The sequence below is a fragment of the Lutjanus erythropterus genome, chromosome 9 (genome assembly GCF_056507025.1).
Source record: "Lutjanus erythropterus isolate fLutEry1 chromosome 9, fLutEry1.hap2, whole genome shotgun sequence".
In the NCBI taxonomy this organism is placed as follows: domain Eukaryota; kingdom Metazoa; phylum Chordata; class Actinopteri; order Lutjaniformes; family Lutjanidae; genus Lutjanus; species Lutjanus erythropterus.
In genome coordinates, this window is record NC_139325.1 from 38,858,317 (window position 1) to 38,874,079 (window position 15,763).

Genomic DNA, 15,763 nt, shown 5'->3' on the forward strand with positions numbered 1-15,763 from the left:
GCGTCTTTAGGCCCGTGTTCAGCGAGGATTTTTTTTTTTTGTGACGGGGCGTCCCGCTGAGGAAACATTTTCTCCATTAATCTCATAAATGTCAATAGACTGACTGAGTGATTAGCTTCATTTTCCACAGTTTGACTGATTTGTGCTGCGAGGGCGCAGAAAACAATATAGACGTTAAAAACGAATGAAAATTTGAGTCATGAGTTCATCAGTATGGAAGCAGAGAGTGGCCACGCTTACAATTATTTTTCTGTGTTCTGGTGAATTTTAAAGCATCAAAAGAACAACGGAATAATAAGTTGAGTAATTTTATTTTCAATTCTCAGGAAACAATACAGAATAATTTATCCCTCTAGCATGAACTTGCCTAAATGTCTGGCATAAACAAATATTCATCTGTTTTCTTTTGTTCATTCATTTATTTTTAGCCCCTAGAAGAAAACTGAAGCTCCAGATTTTACAAAACACATGTCCCTTTTCTTTAAACTTGTCCTTAAGAGACAGGAATTCTTCTCAGGAAGTCTGGTTTGGGGTAGCTGTGTTGTATTATAGCAGCACTGGGCCTACATACGCTACGATTTACAGCGTCAGAAACAGGTTGTGATACTTCAAAGGAAAAAAAGGTGTGAAAATTTGAGAAATACAGGAGAATTGTGACTTGGGAGGAAATAAGAGAGCGGGCCATGACAAACGGGAGTCTCTTGAAACAATCAGGAAGGTGGATAAGCGTGTTATAGATGGCCTCTTGATAACTGTAGCAACAACTGATTTACACTGGCTGAAAATGTCAGATCAAGGTGTACCCATTATGGATAAACACACCAGATTGTACTTCAAGACTCGGGCAGAAATTGCATTGCGTCTTTGTGTTAGAGATAACACTCGGATCAGGCTTCGTTATTTAAAGAGAGGACTGCAACTTCAAAGGCAAGAGCACTTCAGTGATCCTTACAGACATAAAAATTATCATGTCATCTTGAGAAATCTGCCTTTTGTTGTCTCAGGATAATGAGATAAATTAACTGTTATTAGGAGAAATTTTGGCGTCCGTGCACCGGATATGAAGCCCACGTCTGACGGACCCAAACCTGACGGCTCAAGTCACTTCACGTCTAAAGTCGCGAGATGAGTTGCACGGCCTTTTTGAGTTTCCCAAATCAAGTCAAACTCACCTGATTTCTGACTTAAGTCTGTAAAATTCTGCTGCTTTATGTAATGTTGTTGCATATTTGATCACACATATGTGAATGGCAAACAACAACAACACAAACACACACACACGTCACACACTTGTGGTTGAGGCTGCAACTTTGCCAGTCAAAGTTCACCAAAGTTGAACTCCCAGTGAAGCAAAGATGCAAATTTGTGCATTTGTGGCTGCAGCTTTATGCAGCAAAGACCGCCACCAAGTTCTGGTACGAGATACTAAAAGCAGCCGTGGAAGCGTTTCTACTGCCATAATCATAAAATATGATGTCAAAGATAAAATTATTTCAAGAAAAATCTCCTCCTGCTTCTTTTTAATTGGATAACACACTATTTACTAGAAATTTGCTCAGGAAACTGTTAACTTAGGGTCCTCCAGTCTGCATGCTGTGAATCATTTCAATTGATTTCAAGGAGAGTCTGACCCGGTGGCAGACATTAAAATAACTACTTAAAAACTCCTTGTGGAAATGGAATATTTACACAAAAACAATAAAAACAAAAGGCTTTCTAAAATGACCACCGGGTTGAATCAATACTTCCAAGAGTCAATTAAAAACTAAACTGGCTTTTACCGCTGAACTACTGTAATGAATGATGTTTCTCTCTGTTTGTTTTGTTTGAACTAAATCCTGGTGTGAAGTATTGAGTGTTAAACACAAAAAGTTAAACACAAAAATCAGGGGGAAACGCGCGCTTTCTTTTCATGAGTAAAAAACAACTTTTGGTCCAGAGAAAAAGGCAGGACTGTGTTTTTTTTTTTCTTTGTTCTCTCACAGCATCACAGACTGACAGAAGAGCTGCGGGCATCGAGGTCCTAAAATGACTCTCGCCCCCGTGTGTGGCTGTCAATATGTGACACCCGTAGTGCAGCTTTAATAAATTATTCATTCAGTTGCCATAAGGTATATATGCATCTCTCTCTCCATTCTGCCTCTCCTCTCCATTCCTCTACAGTTACATGACAGGAATTAACCTTCACACTGATGCACTATGGGAAAACAGGCCAGTCATGTCCAGCTGTGGTTTCGGCGAAGTCTCCTCTGTCTGACGTCGTTCTCATATTTGCAGTTTATGCACGACATGCGCTCTTGTGTGTCCCTCGTCGCTCCTTAAAACTTCAGACTTGTCTTCCGCCTTCTTGCTCAGATTCTGTCATGCTATGATGAACCGACAGATAGGTGTGTGTGTTCGCCTGCAGCCACGGAGTGTAAGGAACATCCATTAGTTTCTGAGAGGAGAAGGGATTTATCCAGCTTCTGAGGCTGACGCTCATAACTTCCAGCTGTCATTTCGCCAATATCCTGGGAGCAATACAGTCCTGACTTACTGAAGATGGTTTCACCTAATGTGACACTGCTGGTGAACAACTAAACACAAAGACGCTATCCAAGAAATATAAAATGAACTTTCGACTTTAATTCAAGCAGTTGATTAAATACTGCTGTTCTGCAACATTTATTATATAGCTTTAAGGTTTTCTCATTAAAGCTGGAGTAGGCAGTTTACTTTTTGGCATCATAACTTTTAAGCATATTGTAATTTAAGTGATATGAGATAAAAACTAGACTTCTGCTCGTCCTCTTGGTTGTGTTTTCAGCCAGTGATGGAAGACTTTGGCCAATCGCAGGCCAGTATGATTTGATTTTTCAGTCTCAGGCCCAAATCTCAAGTATCCGAAGACCTTATCTTTCTCCAGAACTGCTTTCTGCGTCCTTAATGTTTTTAAAGAAAATAAAAAGAGCACCGTCTTCTGGCGCCTCACGATTTGATTAAACTGCATGCATCATCATTTTTGATTTCTATACATAATGATTTTTCCTCACAGCGTGACTACTTGCTACTTTTATGATCCATAATTAGTTTAGTTAGATACAACTTGCATTCAATGTGGATCCTGTTCAATCTTCAGCTTCACAGAAGCCAAACTGCTCTCATAAGCTAGTTTCTAAGCTCATCCATCCTCACCCAAACTCCAAAATTAGCCTCGGTCTGACAAAATTGATCCAGGCGATCATGATACCGAGAGGTCTAACAGAACAAGAAACACAAGTGGTCAGATGATCAGACGGGTTTTACTGCAAACAAACCACCGGGTCGGTCACACTTATTTGACAAAATGAAAGCCAATCGTCAAATTACAACCCCAAGTTTCTGTTGTAAACATCCATCACCGTTTACAGATCAACTTCCTGCTTCAACTTTCAATGTATGCACACATTTTTCCTGGGCAATAAGGGATTATTACCAACACTGCAGTCGCAGTTTTACCTCCAAAAAATGTTGCTCAAGACTGTTCTCCTAAGAAAAAGTGTTAGTCGCTTAAACAAATTTCCAGTAATGACAAGGGTTTATGACAAAACTCAGCAAATAGAGGGATATTTTATAGATCCACAAAGATGTTTCCAGGAAATGGCTGGCTTTTGTGTGCATTTATCTGCAAAAACTACAGAACACAATGAAAACTATTTTTTTTTATGATAGTACAATAAAAACTGGGTTTTCCAGGACATGATTGAAGGCTCTACATCGCGAAAAATGACACTAGCTGTGAATGAAGATTTTCCTGCTGTACTAATCTAGCAACCTCAATTTTAACAATAATTTTGCTTTTTGTGCTTATGCTTTGGCAAGTAGTAATTTTAACACAGAAGAGGTTTCCCTAACCAAGACATTTTTTGCATCCAAACCTAACCAGACCAAAGACTTTTATTTATGTAATTGTTTCTAAGGCATCCTGATAGTAAAAAAACGCTTATACGATATGTGCTGTTTTGTTCAAAACTGTTTAAAAGCTTTATGTTGGTCTGACTGGTTGTGCGTTTCGCCCTTTAGGACTTTTATTATACTGATGAAGTCTTCCCAGATTTCATGAATTACTTTAATAAGAACATCATCATCATCTCTCATATAAATGACAGCCACAACTACAAAAGTAAGACCCAAGCTCTAATAAACCAGAATGATCCTATAAGACATAGATGCCTTAAATCTTCAGTATTAACAGTAGTTTATAGTGACAATAAAAATAAAATTCATTTTTTTCCTCTTAGAGCAGCCACTAAGTTAATATAAAAAAGGAAATATCCACTGGAGTTGAAAATCCCTGGATCTACAGATTTTAAGGGTTTGGGGCCTCTTCTGCCCTTTTATTATATTTTTTATTAAAACTCCCATTTCACACAGTTCCTAGCCGCGGCTGAAAACAGAACATTTTCTGAAACCTAATATTGGCAGCAGGGCCTCGAGTGAAAAAAGAAACCTGACGATGCGGCGAGCGAGGCAGAGGGAGAGAAACAAGCCAAGAGTGAGAGAAATGCAGAGAGAAAATGGAGGCAAAAAAAAAGAGAGAGAGAGAGAGATAGGGTAAATCTCATCTGGAGGGAGACAGATTCATTGGTGTGGTAAAGGAGGATATGGCAGCCGAAACCTGACCTGCTGGCCAGTGCTGATGAGGCTTACGGGGCCCCTAATCCCAGGATGAGGTGTGCTGTAGCTCTAGTCTCTAAAAAGGATCTGGGGATGCAGTCGGCCCATAAGCTTTCTCCTCGTTCCTTCTTTTTCCTCATCTCTCTCCTCCAGCTTCAGGAAAAAAAAACAAAAAAAACATGGCGGCCACCATCGCTGGCTCCCTGCCAATCAGCTGGATCCAATTTATGACTAAACGATGCTGAGAGCTTCTCCAGGCCTTTGCAATGAGGGGTTAGCATGCTATGGGGGCATATGTATTCCCTGTAGGAGCTGAGGAGAAATCCTTCCTCTGGGTTAAGAAGGGGGGGGGGGGGGGGGGCTGCAGGGGCCGACATTCCTCACAGCCCCAAAAATAGATCCCGAAGCCGGGGAGCAAGTACATTAACTGGGGCTAAAACATCGCCTGACAAAACAAAAGGCTGTAGACTGAGAGCGAAGCTCGAAGGCTCTGCTGTGCTCAGCTCATAAACTTCTAAAAGCAACGTCAGCCTCTTGACAGCACAACTTTCAAGGTTTCGATTTTGTACCATCTATGAAATTTTCAGCAGACAGTGATCAGTCAGTGGCAGCTGTGTCTATGGGGTGATAATCTGATGATTATACTGGACACAGGGTGGGCGATATGAAATAACCATACAGTACTTGATCACATTTGATTTTTTTCTCTGTTAATTTGGAATTTCCATACAAACAAAAACAACTGACTCACATGAGACAAAACAAAAGACTCAAAGCAGCAAAACTAACTAACTTTAAAGCTACTACGAGGAACTTGTTTGTACTACGAGGAGATTGTTTCATAAGCAGTTAAAAACTCCTTGTAGTAGCTTTAAGGTTCCAAATGCCAACAATAATTTAAGAGTTACGGGTTTTCAGGTTAAAAGGTGCAACTAAAAACTAGTGTGGTTGGGATGCCTGCTGCTCTGCTCCTCCATGTTTTCTTGTCACTCCCTTCTTCTGTGGTGGTTGGCAAACCAGCTTAGAGACGCGTTACTGCCACCAACCGTCAGTCTCATGACACGGAGGAATGAGGTAAGCAGTCCTGCTGCTGTCATGTTGCCCAACACTATAGTGAACATAAATGTTTTGCCATTCATAGTTTTCACATAACTGATTATGGATTTGGTCCTAAAAAATGTCAGACAGTAGCCAAAAATGTCCATCACCATTTTCCAGAAACAAAAATAAAGTCTTTAATATGACTTCATGTAATGAACAGTATAAAAACCCCAAAATAGATGAATTTACAAGCTGAAAGTTTGTATTAAGTTACTGAACTCGCTCTCTCAAAACCCGATACTGGTGTAAGGAATCAGAGAAACGGGAAAACCCATTTTTCCCCTGCGATGAACACATGCATGAAAGAAAGAAATATCGCTCTGACAGCAGAGCTGCTGGATAAAAGAAGATAATTAATCATAATAAGTCGCTATACATTATTCAACATTTGACAATTTGTAAAAATCAAGCACATATGTGGTGCAAGAAAGAATTCTGGCTCAAATCAAGATATAAGAAAATATTAGCTGCGTTCCAAATTGCGTACTTTTTACTTTAAATTTTTTAGTTTTAGTACGTACTGCAGCTGCCCTTTAAATGTACGTACCATTGCAGGCAGTATGCATACAACCGGGACATAATTCAACATATCACTGCGCCTTGAACTTTGACCCTCTTGCTCAAACAGCCGTCACAGCACAAACTTAAGAAAAAGCTTGTGATCTGTCAAAGAGCTGTCATCTGTCTGTGTTCCCTCCGTGCCTCAGTCGGTGTGATGTATGTTCTGGTGAGCAGAACACAGAAAAGTAAAGCCAGAGAAGGATTCTGGCTCACATAATACAAAATGCGACCGGATGGACATCATGGTATTTTCAGCCCGGTACAATTTTTTTTTTCTTTTCTGGCACACTAAATTGTATGGTAGTATGGGTACTGGAACACAAAGAATGGTTTAAAAATAAAGCCGGGGGTTGGGGATAAATCTGATTACTGACCTGCTGCATGCAGACAAATTTAAAATAACCAGGTTACTGTAAATTTAGCAGCTAGTGCACGGCATGTAAATGTGCTCTGATTTCCTGTGTAACCTAATTTCTCACAGTAAATCCTCCCATTTGAGAAAAAGGAACTAGTGAATTTGAAGCATTTATGCTTTTATTTCAAATTTCACAAGAATATTCCCCTGCTTACCAGCTCTGTTAATTCCAGAGTTTAAGAGTTTCCATGCCAACTGTGAACCCCAAGGATATGAAACTATTATTCTCAATATTGCACAGTAAAAATTGCTTCTACTTATTGCAGCTGAATGAGAACATGTGATCACGTACAGTCAAACATGAAGCTCAGGCAGGAATCAGATCAGAATCAGCTTATAGAAATGTTCAACCTGGCTTCGAACCACAGCATTTCTTACATGGCAGCTGCTCAGTTTAATCTTACTCTTACTTACCTGCCAACACCACAAATAACCTCAGAGTGCTTTTTGGGGGAGAGTGGGCCCAAGCAACTCCATGAACCAGGCAGATAATAGCATAACATCTGCTATTTGGTACAGGCTTTTGTCCAAAAGCCCCTGACAGCATCAGGAGTGGCCATATTTCTTAAATTGGTAGTTGCAGAGGAAATTGATGCTGCTTTACTTGAATTACCTGGCAGTGGTGGTACCATTTCTTCCCGGCACACCAGGAGAAACCCTACATTCGTGCTGTATTTCTGAGCTGCGGCTCTGAGTGTGGTCTCAGTCTTCAGGCTGGTTTTGAGACCTTCCAAGATCTTTGACTTGTTTTATTTCTGTGACTTTACATTCATTTCCTGTCTAAACCTTTTTCCAAAGATCAATTTTTTCCATTTGTGCAACCGTTGTGTTCATTCAGTTCTCGAGTCCCCTGCAGGTAAATCTACATGAACATATGAATTTTATATGTGCAGTTTTAATGCCAATTCTGGTTTTGAATAGGACTCAATCTGATCAAAACCTTTTCCAGGTTTTGATGGAATTTTGTCCCCGTTCCAAACTTACTATTTACTCAAATTCGACTGGACTCATGATTTCACTCTTTTTTTTTTTAAATGTCTACATAGTTATATCTTTATCTTACAGGACTTTTGCAATATTTTCTGTATCTTTTTATGGTATTTTACACCTTTTCTATTGCATTTTGCACTTTTTTCTTATGGCTGCATGTATTTATTAGTGCATTATTTTGGTGTACAACTGTACAGTACTGCTTTGTATTGTATTGTATTATGTTTTGCACTGTAATGTTGTACTGTACTCATGATGACTGCAGCTGTAAGAAGCCTACAGCCCCAGCCAAATTTCCCCACAGGGACAATAAAGCATATCTTGGACATACAAGACATACAAGACAGACATTTCAGTGGTAATTTAGGATTATTTTAATTCTTGATAAATCTGTAGATTTGTTTTATTGATAACGACATTATTAAAAGGAATGCACAAGTATTATTATTATTATTATTATTGTTGTTGGCATGTCATCGGTATTAGACTATGAAGGCTATACAATGAACTCTAGGTATTGGCCCAAAATGAACATTTCTGCTGACATGACAGTCCAGTAAGATAATGCTTTAACTACGAACATGAGGCACGAGTATGCAGGTTGGAGGTTTTTTGAGGTGAGACAGATTGCAAATTTGTTATCTGCAATGATTTCTAAGTGTCATTCGAGGAGAAGCCACATCAAATTCCTTCAGCACTGCAACTTTAATTGCCCATCTAAAGATCTGTTATCCCGTTCCTTATGATGAATTTGAGAAATCTGTCAGCAGCAGTTTTCTTTCTTTGCCCAGTGAGTTTTTACATTGTGGAAATCATTGTATGTTATGTCTGCATCTGCCAGTGGACCATGATGATAAGCAGAATAATAATGTTAATTCACTACAGGAGAAACTTGATTTTCTCTGCAAACAAATGGAAATAATATGTACATATGTGGGCACCGGCAATTAGCCAAAATTAGTTGGACAATTTCAGCATATCGGCAAAAATCCAATTTTCTGCATCCCTAGTTGTTGAAGCTATGACTTGCCAGAAAGCCTTGGAATGGATGTTTATCTGGGTCCAGGTTGCAGTGGCAGCAAGCTACGTGAAGCAACTGAGACATCCTGCAGCTCCTCCTGGGGGATCCTGAGATCCTGAGTTCCCAGGCCAGATGGTAGGCATAATACCTCCAGTGAGTTCTGGGTCTGCCGCGGGGTATCCAGCATCCAGGAGGCATCCTGATTAGATGTTAAACCACCTAAACTGACTCCTTTCAACAGGAATTAGCAGCGGTTCTACTTTGGGCTTCTTCCAGGCATCAAAGTTTCTCACGCTGTCTCTAAAGGTGAACCCAACCATCCATCTTTTGGAAGACTCACAAGTCAATCTCTAAATGCTTTGCTCAGTGACTGAGGAGATTCTGCCAACTTTTGTTGCTAAAACTGGGTGGAAATTAGGAAAAGCACCAATCGACGGGCTGGTGACTGGAATTGGACGGTTTTCAGCTCGACTGGCTGCTCAGCGTAAGAAATCTGATACCGTTCTGATCAAATTTACATGCACGTGCTGAAAGATGGTTCACATCATGTGCACAGTGACACATACAGTATCATCACAAGCACATTCGACAGCGCTGGTCACAGCCACACACACACACCAGCATGTCGTTGGCATAAAGAGGAGTGACAGACTCCAAGAACAGGATAAAGAGAAGAGGGACAGTTGAGAAGCTGTTGCCAAACAACAGCAAACTGTCCAGCTCTCCAGGCTAACATTAGCTAGCAGCATACTACTTTTCACAGACTGGCAGTTAAAGTCTCACCTCCGGTTCTGGCTGAAGAAGGAACAACCTGCGATGATGACCGCATCTCCCCGAACATTTTCTAATCGTTTAGCTTCTGCTTTTGTTTTGGTCATAGCGAAGCATCATGACAGCAAACTGTTGCATCACATCAGTCTTTGTTTGTTTAATTATGCTTTCCCATGAGCTCATGTAAGACTGTGCTCTCTCTCTCTGGCACATAAACTTCATATTATAATAACGCCTGCAAAGAAAATTGGAGTTGGTGGGTCAGACTTAAAAAAATCGGAATGAACCAAGAGAAATGCAGTCGATGCATCTCCCGTTGAAAGCAAGTTAAAAAAAAACTGCAGTGAAGAATCCAAAGTCTTTAGTGCTGTCCTTCATACCCAGAGTGTGTGTTTTCAGTTGTGTGCTTACTACGGAGGAGAGTAAGGTGACAGCATTGTTTCCAGTGTGGCACGCCCTTGAAAAACTTGAGTAAAAAATTGGTGAGCCGCTGCACTCACCACCGCTCTAACAACTACCTTGCTTTTAGAAATCCTCAAATGATTGGTAGGCAGTGAGATCTCCGTCTGTCTGGTATTGGGAGAATAATCTTTTGGTCACTAGCCAAAGCTCATGGCCATATGTGAGGGTTGGAACATGGATTGATTAGTAAATTGAGAGCTTCACCTACAGGCTACAGCCTTCCTTCCCCCTGTGCAATCATTCATGAACCCAAGATGCAGTACCTGAACTCTTTTGCTTGGGGCAGTGCCTCAATCCATTGTTTTCTGGCAGACTTAGAGGTGTTGTTAATCAAGTAATTGGTTAATCAGCTAATTGTTTCAGCGCAAGTGTGTGCAACCCCTCGCTGTGGCAGAGGAAAAGCTTTGCTCTACAGGTGACTCACTTCTTGCAGGTGCTGTAGTCAGAGCAGCGGCTCAGCGGCACACGGATCACGCAGCTGGAGAATGCCACGAACAATGCATGATGATCCCGATCCAGCTCGAGGCCCAGCACCCTCCGGTCCTCCCCCCGCACGTTGCATCTAGGAACACAGAAAAAACACCAACTGTCAAGATCAGACATTTTTGATTTGGTTTCATTTTTTTTTAAATGAAACGCTGCAGACGACTGGCACAGTCTGAAAATTATACAGAAAGCCGGCTGCGAATCTGACTCCGTGAAGATAGACTTCACAAGCTGTGCAGTCAGAAAACAAAAGAAGACGCAGAAAAAAAAGCATCCCCTCCAGCTGTACAGGGTGATGTAAAGTGTTACAATAGACCAAAGAGTGGGTGGGCAGGGCAGATCAAGGCAGAACACAGAGAAGAGGAGAGAAAGACAGATACCAAGTAAAGGACAAAGAGAGAAACATAAGAAAATAAATAGAAAGAAAAGAGGAAAAGCATTTAGGGAAAACATGGGAAATAAAACAGAAAATGAACACAATATCAACATGCAAATGAAAGACAGGTTGTCTGACTTGTTAGGGTTGTAGACGTCGATGTCCTCCAGGAGTTGGGTGTTGAAGGATGCATTGGCTCCCTCGGTGCTGGCCAGGATCTTCAGCAAATGGCCATTGTCTGAGCCCAGAAAAACCACTGTGTAGTTCTTGTACGGCCCCGCAGACGTGTCCACCGCAATCTGGGTCAGCTTGAATCTGCATAAAGAACAAGGGAAAGAAAAGACTGTTGTAAAAGCAACTATGTTTAAGCAGGCGGTTGTAATATATTTACTATAATTTATCATAAAATTTATATAATAAAATAATAATGTAACCTGCCTAAACTACCTCAAGTCTGGGGATGAGCAGGCGAGGGGAAACAACTCGCTTCAGCCACAGATTATACATTAAAGGTCAACTACATTTGTTTTCAGGTTTTGCAAGGATTAATATCATTCTGTAGCTTCCCAGTAGTGTTCTCTGATTTTGGGTCAAAAAGCTTTTTATCCAAGCCATTCTAAAAACCTCTTCCACATGACATGACGTAGCTTTCTGCAAGATGATGCTGCTATATAAGCTCCCGAGACTGAAGGAGCAGCATGCAAAATATGCGCTGTAACCTACGTCACTGCTTTTTGTAACAGCTGAGCATTTCCATTTGAAAAAAATGGAAAATAATGGTGATGCAGTTAATATACAGTCCATTGCTCCTTTAAAAGTACTGATGTATTTGTAGAAAAGATTCACTATCAGCAAACACACTGACGTAAATGAACCCATCTATGGTGATGCTCCTCTAAACTGAAGCTGTCACTTCACTTCAAACTGACGTAAATTAGAGGGGGCTAACAATGGCAAATGTGCTGGTTAGCATCTGAACGTTGTTTTGTTTTGTCAAAGTCGATTTCCCATGGTAAACAAAACAAACAGTGGGCGAACACTGAGCTCATTGTATGAAGCATCAGTGTGCAATCAATCACTTCATCTACCAACCCACCATTCCTTTCCTCCATCGCCTACATCCTTTAATCCCTTCATTTTATTAATTCATCTTCCCATCTATCCATCCACCCACAGCAATTTAATCGATCCATCCCTCTTGTTCTTCAGCAACTTTCCTCAACACGCTGCCGCAGCCTCTTCTCGAGTCCCAGACTCTTTATTTATGAGGAAGTCCAGTGGACTGTGGCTTTATTTGGAGCACCACCCTGCTTCATATTCATCCAGCTCCACACAGTCACACCTGGGAGCTGCCCAGTATCACCACAGCCGTCTCCTACTGGCTCCACTGGAGCAGCTGAGGATTAAGAGCTGTATTGAAGGGCACCTTGAGTCCAGTGCTTGTTGACAGAGGGATGAGCTTTGCTCATTCATTTTGTCTGCCTGCATTTTCCCTCTCCGGCCCTGGGATTTGAACAAACAAACTTCCTCTAATAAAGCCAGTAATTTTTTTTGGCATCACGTCCTGTCTCGACTCTTCTATAAAGGACACCAGCAGCGGCTCCTGCGTCCTCGCATTTCCCTCGGTCCCTCCCAGATGGTCCCACGGAGGCTGGTGTGTTTACCCACATCGACTTGACTGGCACGTCCCCACGATGACTCGGTAGTATTGCGTGATGCGCTTCTGGTTAGATTTCATTTATCTAGCTCCTCTCTGGGGAGAGGCGAGGCAGATGTGATGTTTTTGGGGCCAGATGCAAAGCGGCGCATGTTTCCCCAGCGTGGAGCCGCTGCAGTGTCTGGCTGGCTGTCAGCCTGGCTTTGCTTCAGGAGGCATGGAGGAGGCTCCTGTGTACCGCCGGTGTCTGTGTGTGTGTGTGTGTGAGTCTGTGATGTGTATCTGCCGTGTGTACATCTCTGTCTGGGGTTTAAGCGGTAGTGTCTGAAACACTTGTGACACTTATCAACGATTTAACATTCAGACCACCATCATCTGATATCAGCAGATCCTCAAATGTCAAAACACACACACACACACACACTGGTGACTTCCGCTTCGACGCCAGTAGCAGATGAGCGTCTGCAGGTCAGGTCAGCACTCGAGGAAGACCCCCTCCCCGAGCGGCTCGACTCTGACGTGGGCAGAGATCGACCGCTGAACGAATCCGATGGGTTTTAATGAGGGGACAAGGTTGTGTGTTCCACCTGAGCTCACTCATCGATACCAATCACAGCCCTGGGTGTGAAAACACTGCCGGTACATTATGTTGCTTGTGAAAATAGAAAATAATACTTGCAAAGTAACCATTAAAGAGAAGAGCCTGGCATTTATTCTTAAAGGCATGTTTTTTAACTGCAGCTTGGCTCCGAACAACAACACTGACGCTCAACTAATGGTTATGTTTTTAATTTGATTCAATGAAAATGTTCTCAAAGGAGCCAACTGAGCAACAACTCTGCATGTGTTTTTATGATTTATAAGGTGGTACCACTGTTTACTCATTTACATAAATAACATCTGATTTCTTTCTTTTCTCCATTCTCCATTCGCCTTTTGTTTTTTAATAGGTACGACAGCTTATAGAAAGACAGAAAATGGGAAGGAGCGGAAGACATCCAGCAAAGGGACGCAGGCTGGAATCAAATCCATGGTCCTGCTGCTGAGGACTCTCTCTACATGAGCCGCACGCTCTACAAACTGAGCCACCAGGCCGCCCAGTAAGATTTCTGATTATGAATTACCATGAGGTATTAAAGGACCAGTGTGAAGGACTTATCAGCATCTAGCAGTGAGCTTGCAGATTCTAAACACCTCTCCAAGAGTGAAGGAGAAGCTATGGTGGCTGCAAAACTCGCACAAAACACGGAAGGCCGGATCTGGAGCCAGAGCTGGATTTGTCTATTCTGGGCAACTGCAGTAATATGACGGTGTAACATGGCCTCCATGAAAAAGGATCTATGCACTCTGTAAATATAAATGGTTCATTCTACGGTAAAGAAAACACAGCAATTCTTATTTTCAGGTGATTATACACTAATAAAAACATCCTTATCAATATAATATTCCATTTCAGCCCTAGAAACCTTTACAGCTGCAAAACGTTGCACTTTTATAACTCAGATATAGATATAAATATATTATTGGAGCTGAAACAATGAATTGATTAATTGTTTGGAAGATCTGCAAAAATTAATCTGCATATTAAATATCAATTAAATGATATTATCTGGTTAAAAAAACAAAAACAAAGATTGTCTGGTTCTAGCTTCTCTAAAGTGAGAATTTGAGGCTTTTCACTCTTTTGCATTTGAAGACCTCACTTCGTAGACCAAATGATTAATCTATTAATCAAGAAAATAATTAGCAGGATAACTGAGAGTTAAAATAACTGTCAGTTGTATCACTACATATTTAAAAAATGCAGTTGAGGTTGTACACAAGGAATTATAGGGTAACCTATTTATTATTTTGTGATTAAATCAATTAAATCAATTTATCCCCATCATAACTTTTCAGATTTCAAGGCCATGCCTTTTTATTATTTGCTTGTTTAAATATAAAAGAGAGAAAAGCTGGAAGCTGAACTCAGTGAGTGTTCTGTATTTTCACTTGAGGAACAGTTTCTGACAAACGTTTCAGCATCGTGCAGTATGTGGGTCATTTTTAATGGGGAATAAACTCAGCTCATTGACCTTGATTTGCGTGGCTGCTGGGAGGAACTGGTGTCCTCTTGGTGGACTCTTCCCTCGCTGTTTGACTTTATAAATGTGACCGACTGAAGGTCTGAATACTGAAATGGTGGTAATAAAATGAACAAAGGTGACCTACAAAGCGCTGGGTTGTTTTTTGGTGCTGCGCTCCTGTCGGTAAGACTTTTTTCTGCGTTGTTAACAGAAGTTATTCCAGAATGTTTTCGTGTGTCCTTTGATTAAACAAGTCTCATACCTGCTGGTGGTACGGGTGAAGTAGGGTCTGTCGTTCACCGAGGGGACAGACTCGTCCATGAGCGGGTACGACTTGATGAAAGTCAGGGTGTCATCAGGGAAGGTGGTGGATGACTTGTAGGCGGCCGCTGAGCCCTCACCGGCGCAGCATCCCGGTCTGCGGCACAGAAAATAAAATCATCACGACTGAATTCAGTTCTGCGGGCACAGATGTAAAAACACTGGCAGCTGTTTGTTGTTGGGGACAAGCAGGAGGGAGAAACAGGTGTCTTGTGTGACTGCTTTCTTTTTTTTTTTTGTTCAGAGATGTCTGTGCAGAACAATAACAGCAGCAGCTGCAGTAACTCCATTGTCAGAGCCAGAATAACATGTTCTTGGAAAGTGACAGTTTGCTATTTAAAGAAGCGTTTCTTACCTTGGTTTTGGGACCTGCTCCTCTGGAACAGGTGTCCACGCTGACTCACTGTTCCTCTGCTCTTTAAATTTGCCACTGAAGGCCTTCTCTATGTCATCCATGTAGAAAGCACAGACTGCCGAGCCGGTGATGCTGTTGAAGGGGCCACAAAGGCAGACGGCATTACAAAGAGCGAGACGAAGGGCTGGGATTCAGCACCTTGTCCAAGTCTGGCACAACGTCTGTCTTTTTATTAAGGAAAATCCATCAAATACTGACAGACTGTTACATGAAAATAATGACATAATCTATAGTAATATGTCAGTCCTGTATGGAAGCACTGAAAGGCAAGCGAGGTAAAAAAAAATCTGGTGATCCATTTTCTAAATCAAATCCAAACAGTTTTTTCTGCTGTGCTTGAGACTTAACAAAAAACACTTAAGTGATCCTGACCCAAAAACTTGGAAACTTAGAAAAAATATCCAGGCAAAACCCTTTATTCATCTGCCAAAAGTCTCTCATGAATCCTCTGTTTCACAGCTGAAAAAATAAGTTAAAAGATCAGCC

The 15,763-nt window shown here is 41.4% G+C and overlaps 1 protein-coding gene across 3 annotated transcripts in view; it reads right to left on the bottom strand.

The window, feature by feature from the left end:
• Nucleotides 1-15,763, bottom strand: part of sema6cb (semaphorin 6Cb) — a 124,272-nt gene that overhangs the window by 45,438 nt on the left and 63,071 nt on the right. For all 3 annotated transcript variants that reach the window (XM_084727566.1, XM_084727565.1, XM_084727564.1), the window contains exons 11-14: nucleotides 15,218-15,349; nucleotides 14,804-14,959; nucleotides 10,957-11,133; nucleotides 10,381-10,518 (exon numbers count right to left, since the gene is read on the bottom strand). In XM_084727566.1, the coding sequence (XP_084583692.1) occupies nucleotides 10,381-10,518; nucleotides 10,957-11,133; nucleotides 14,804-14,959; nucleotides 15,218-15,349 (603 nt within the window). The remainder of the gene's footprint in view (nucleotides 1-10,380; nucleotides 10,519-10,956; nucleotides 11,134-14,803; nucleotides 14,960-15,217; nucleotides 15,350-15,763) is intronic.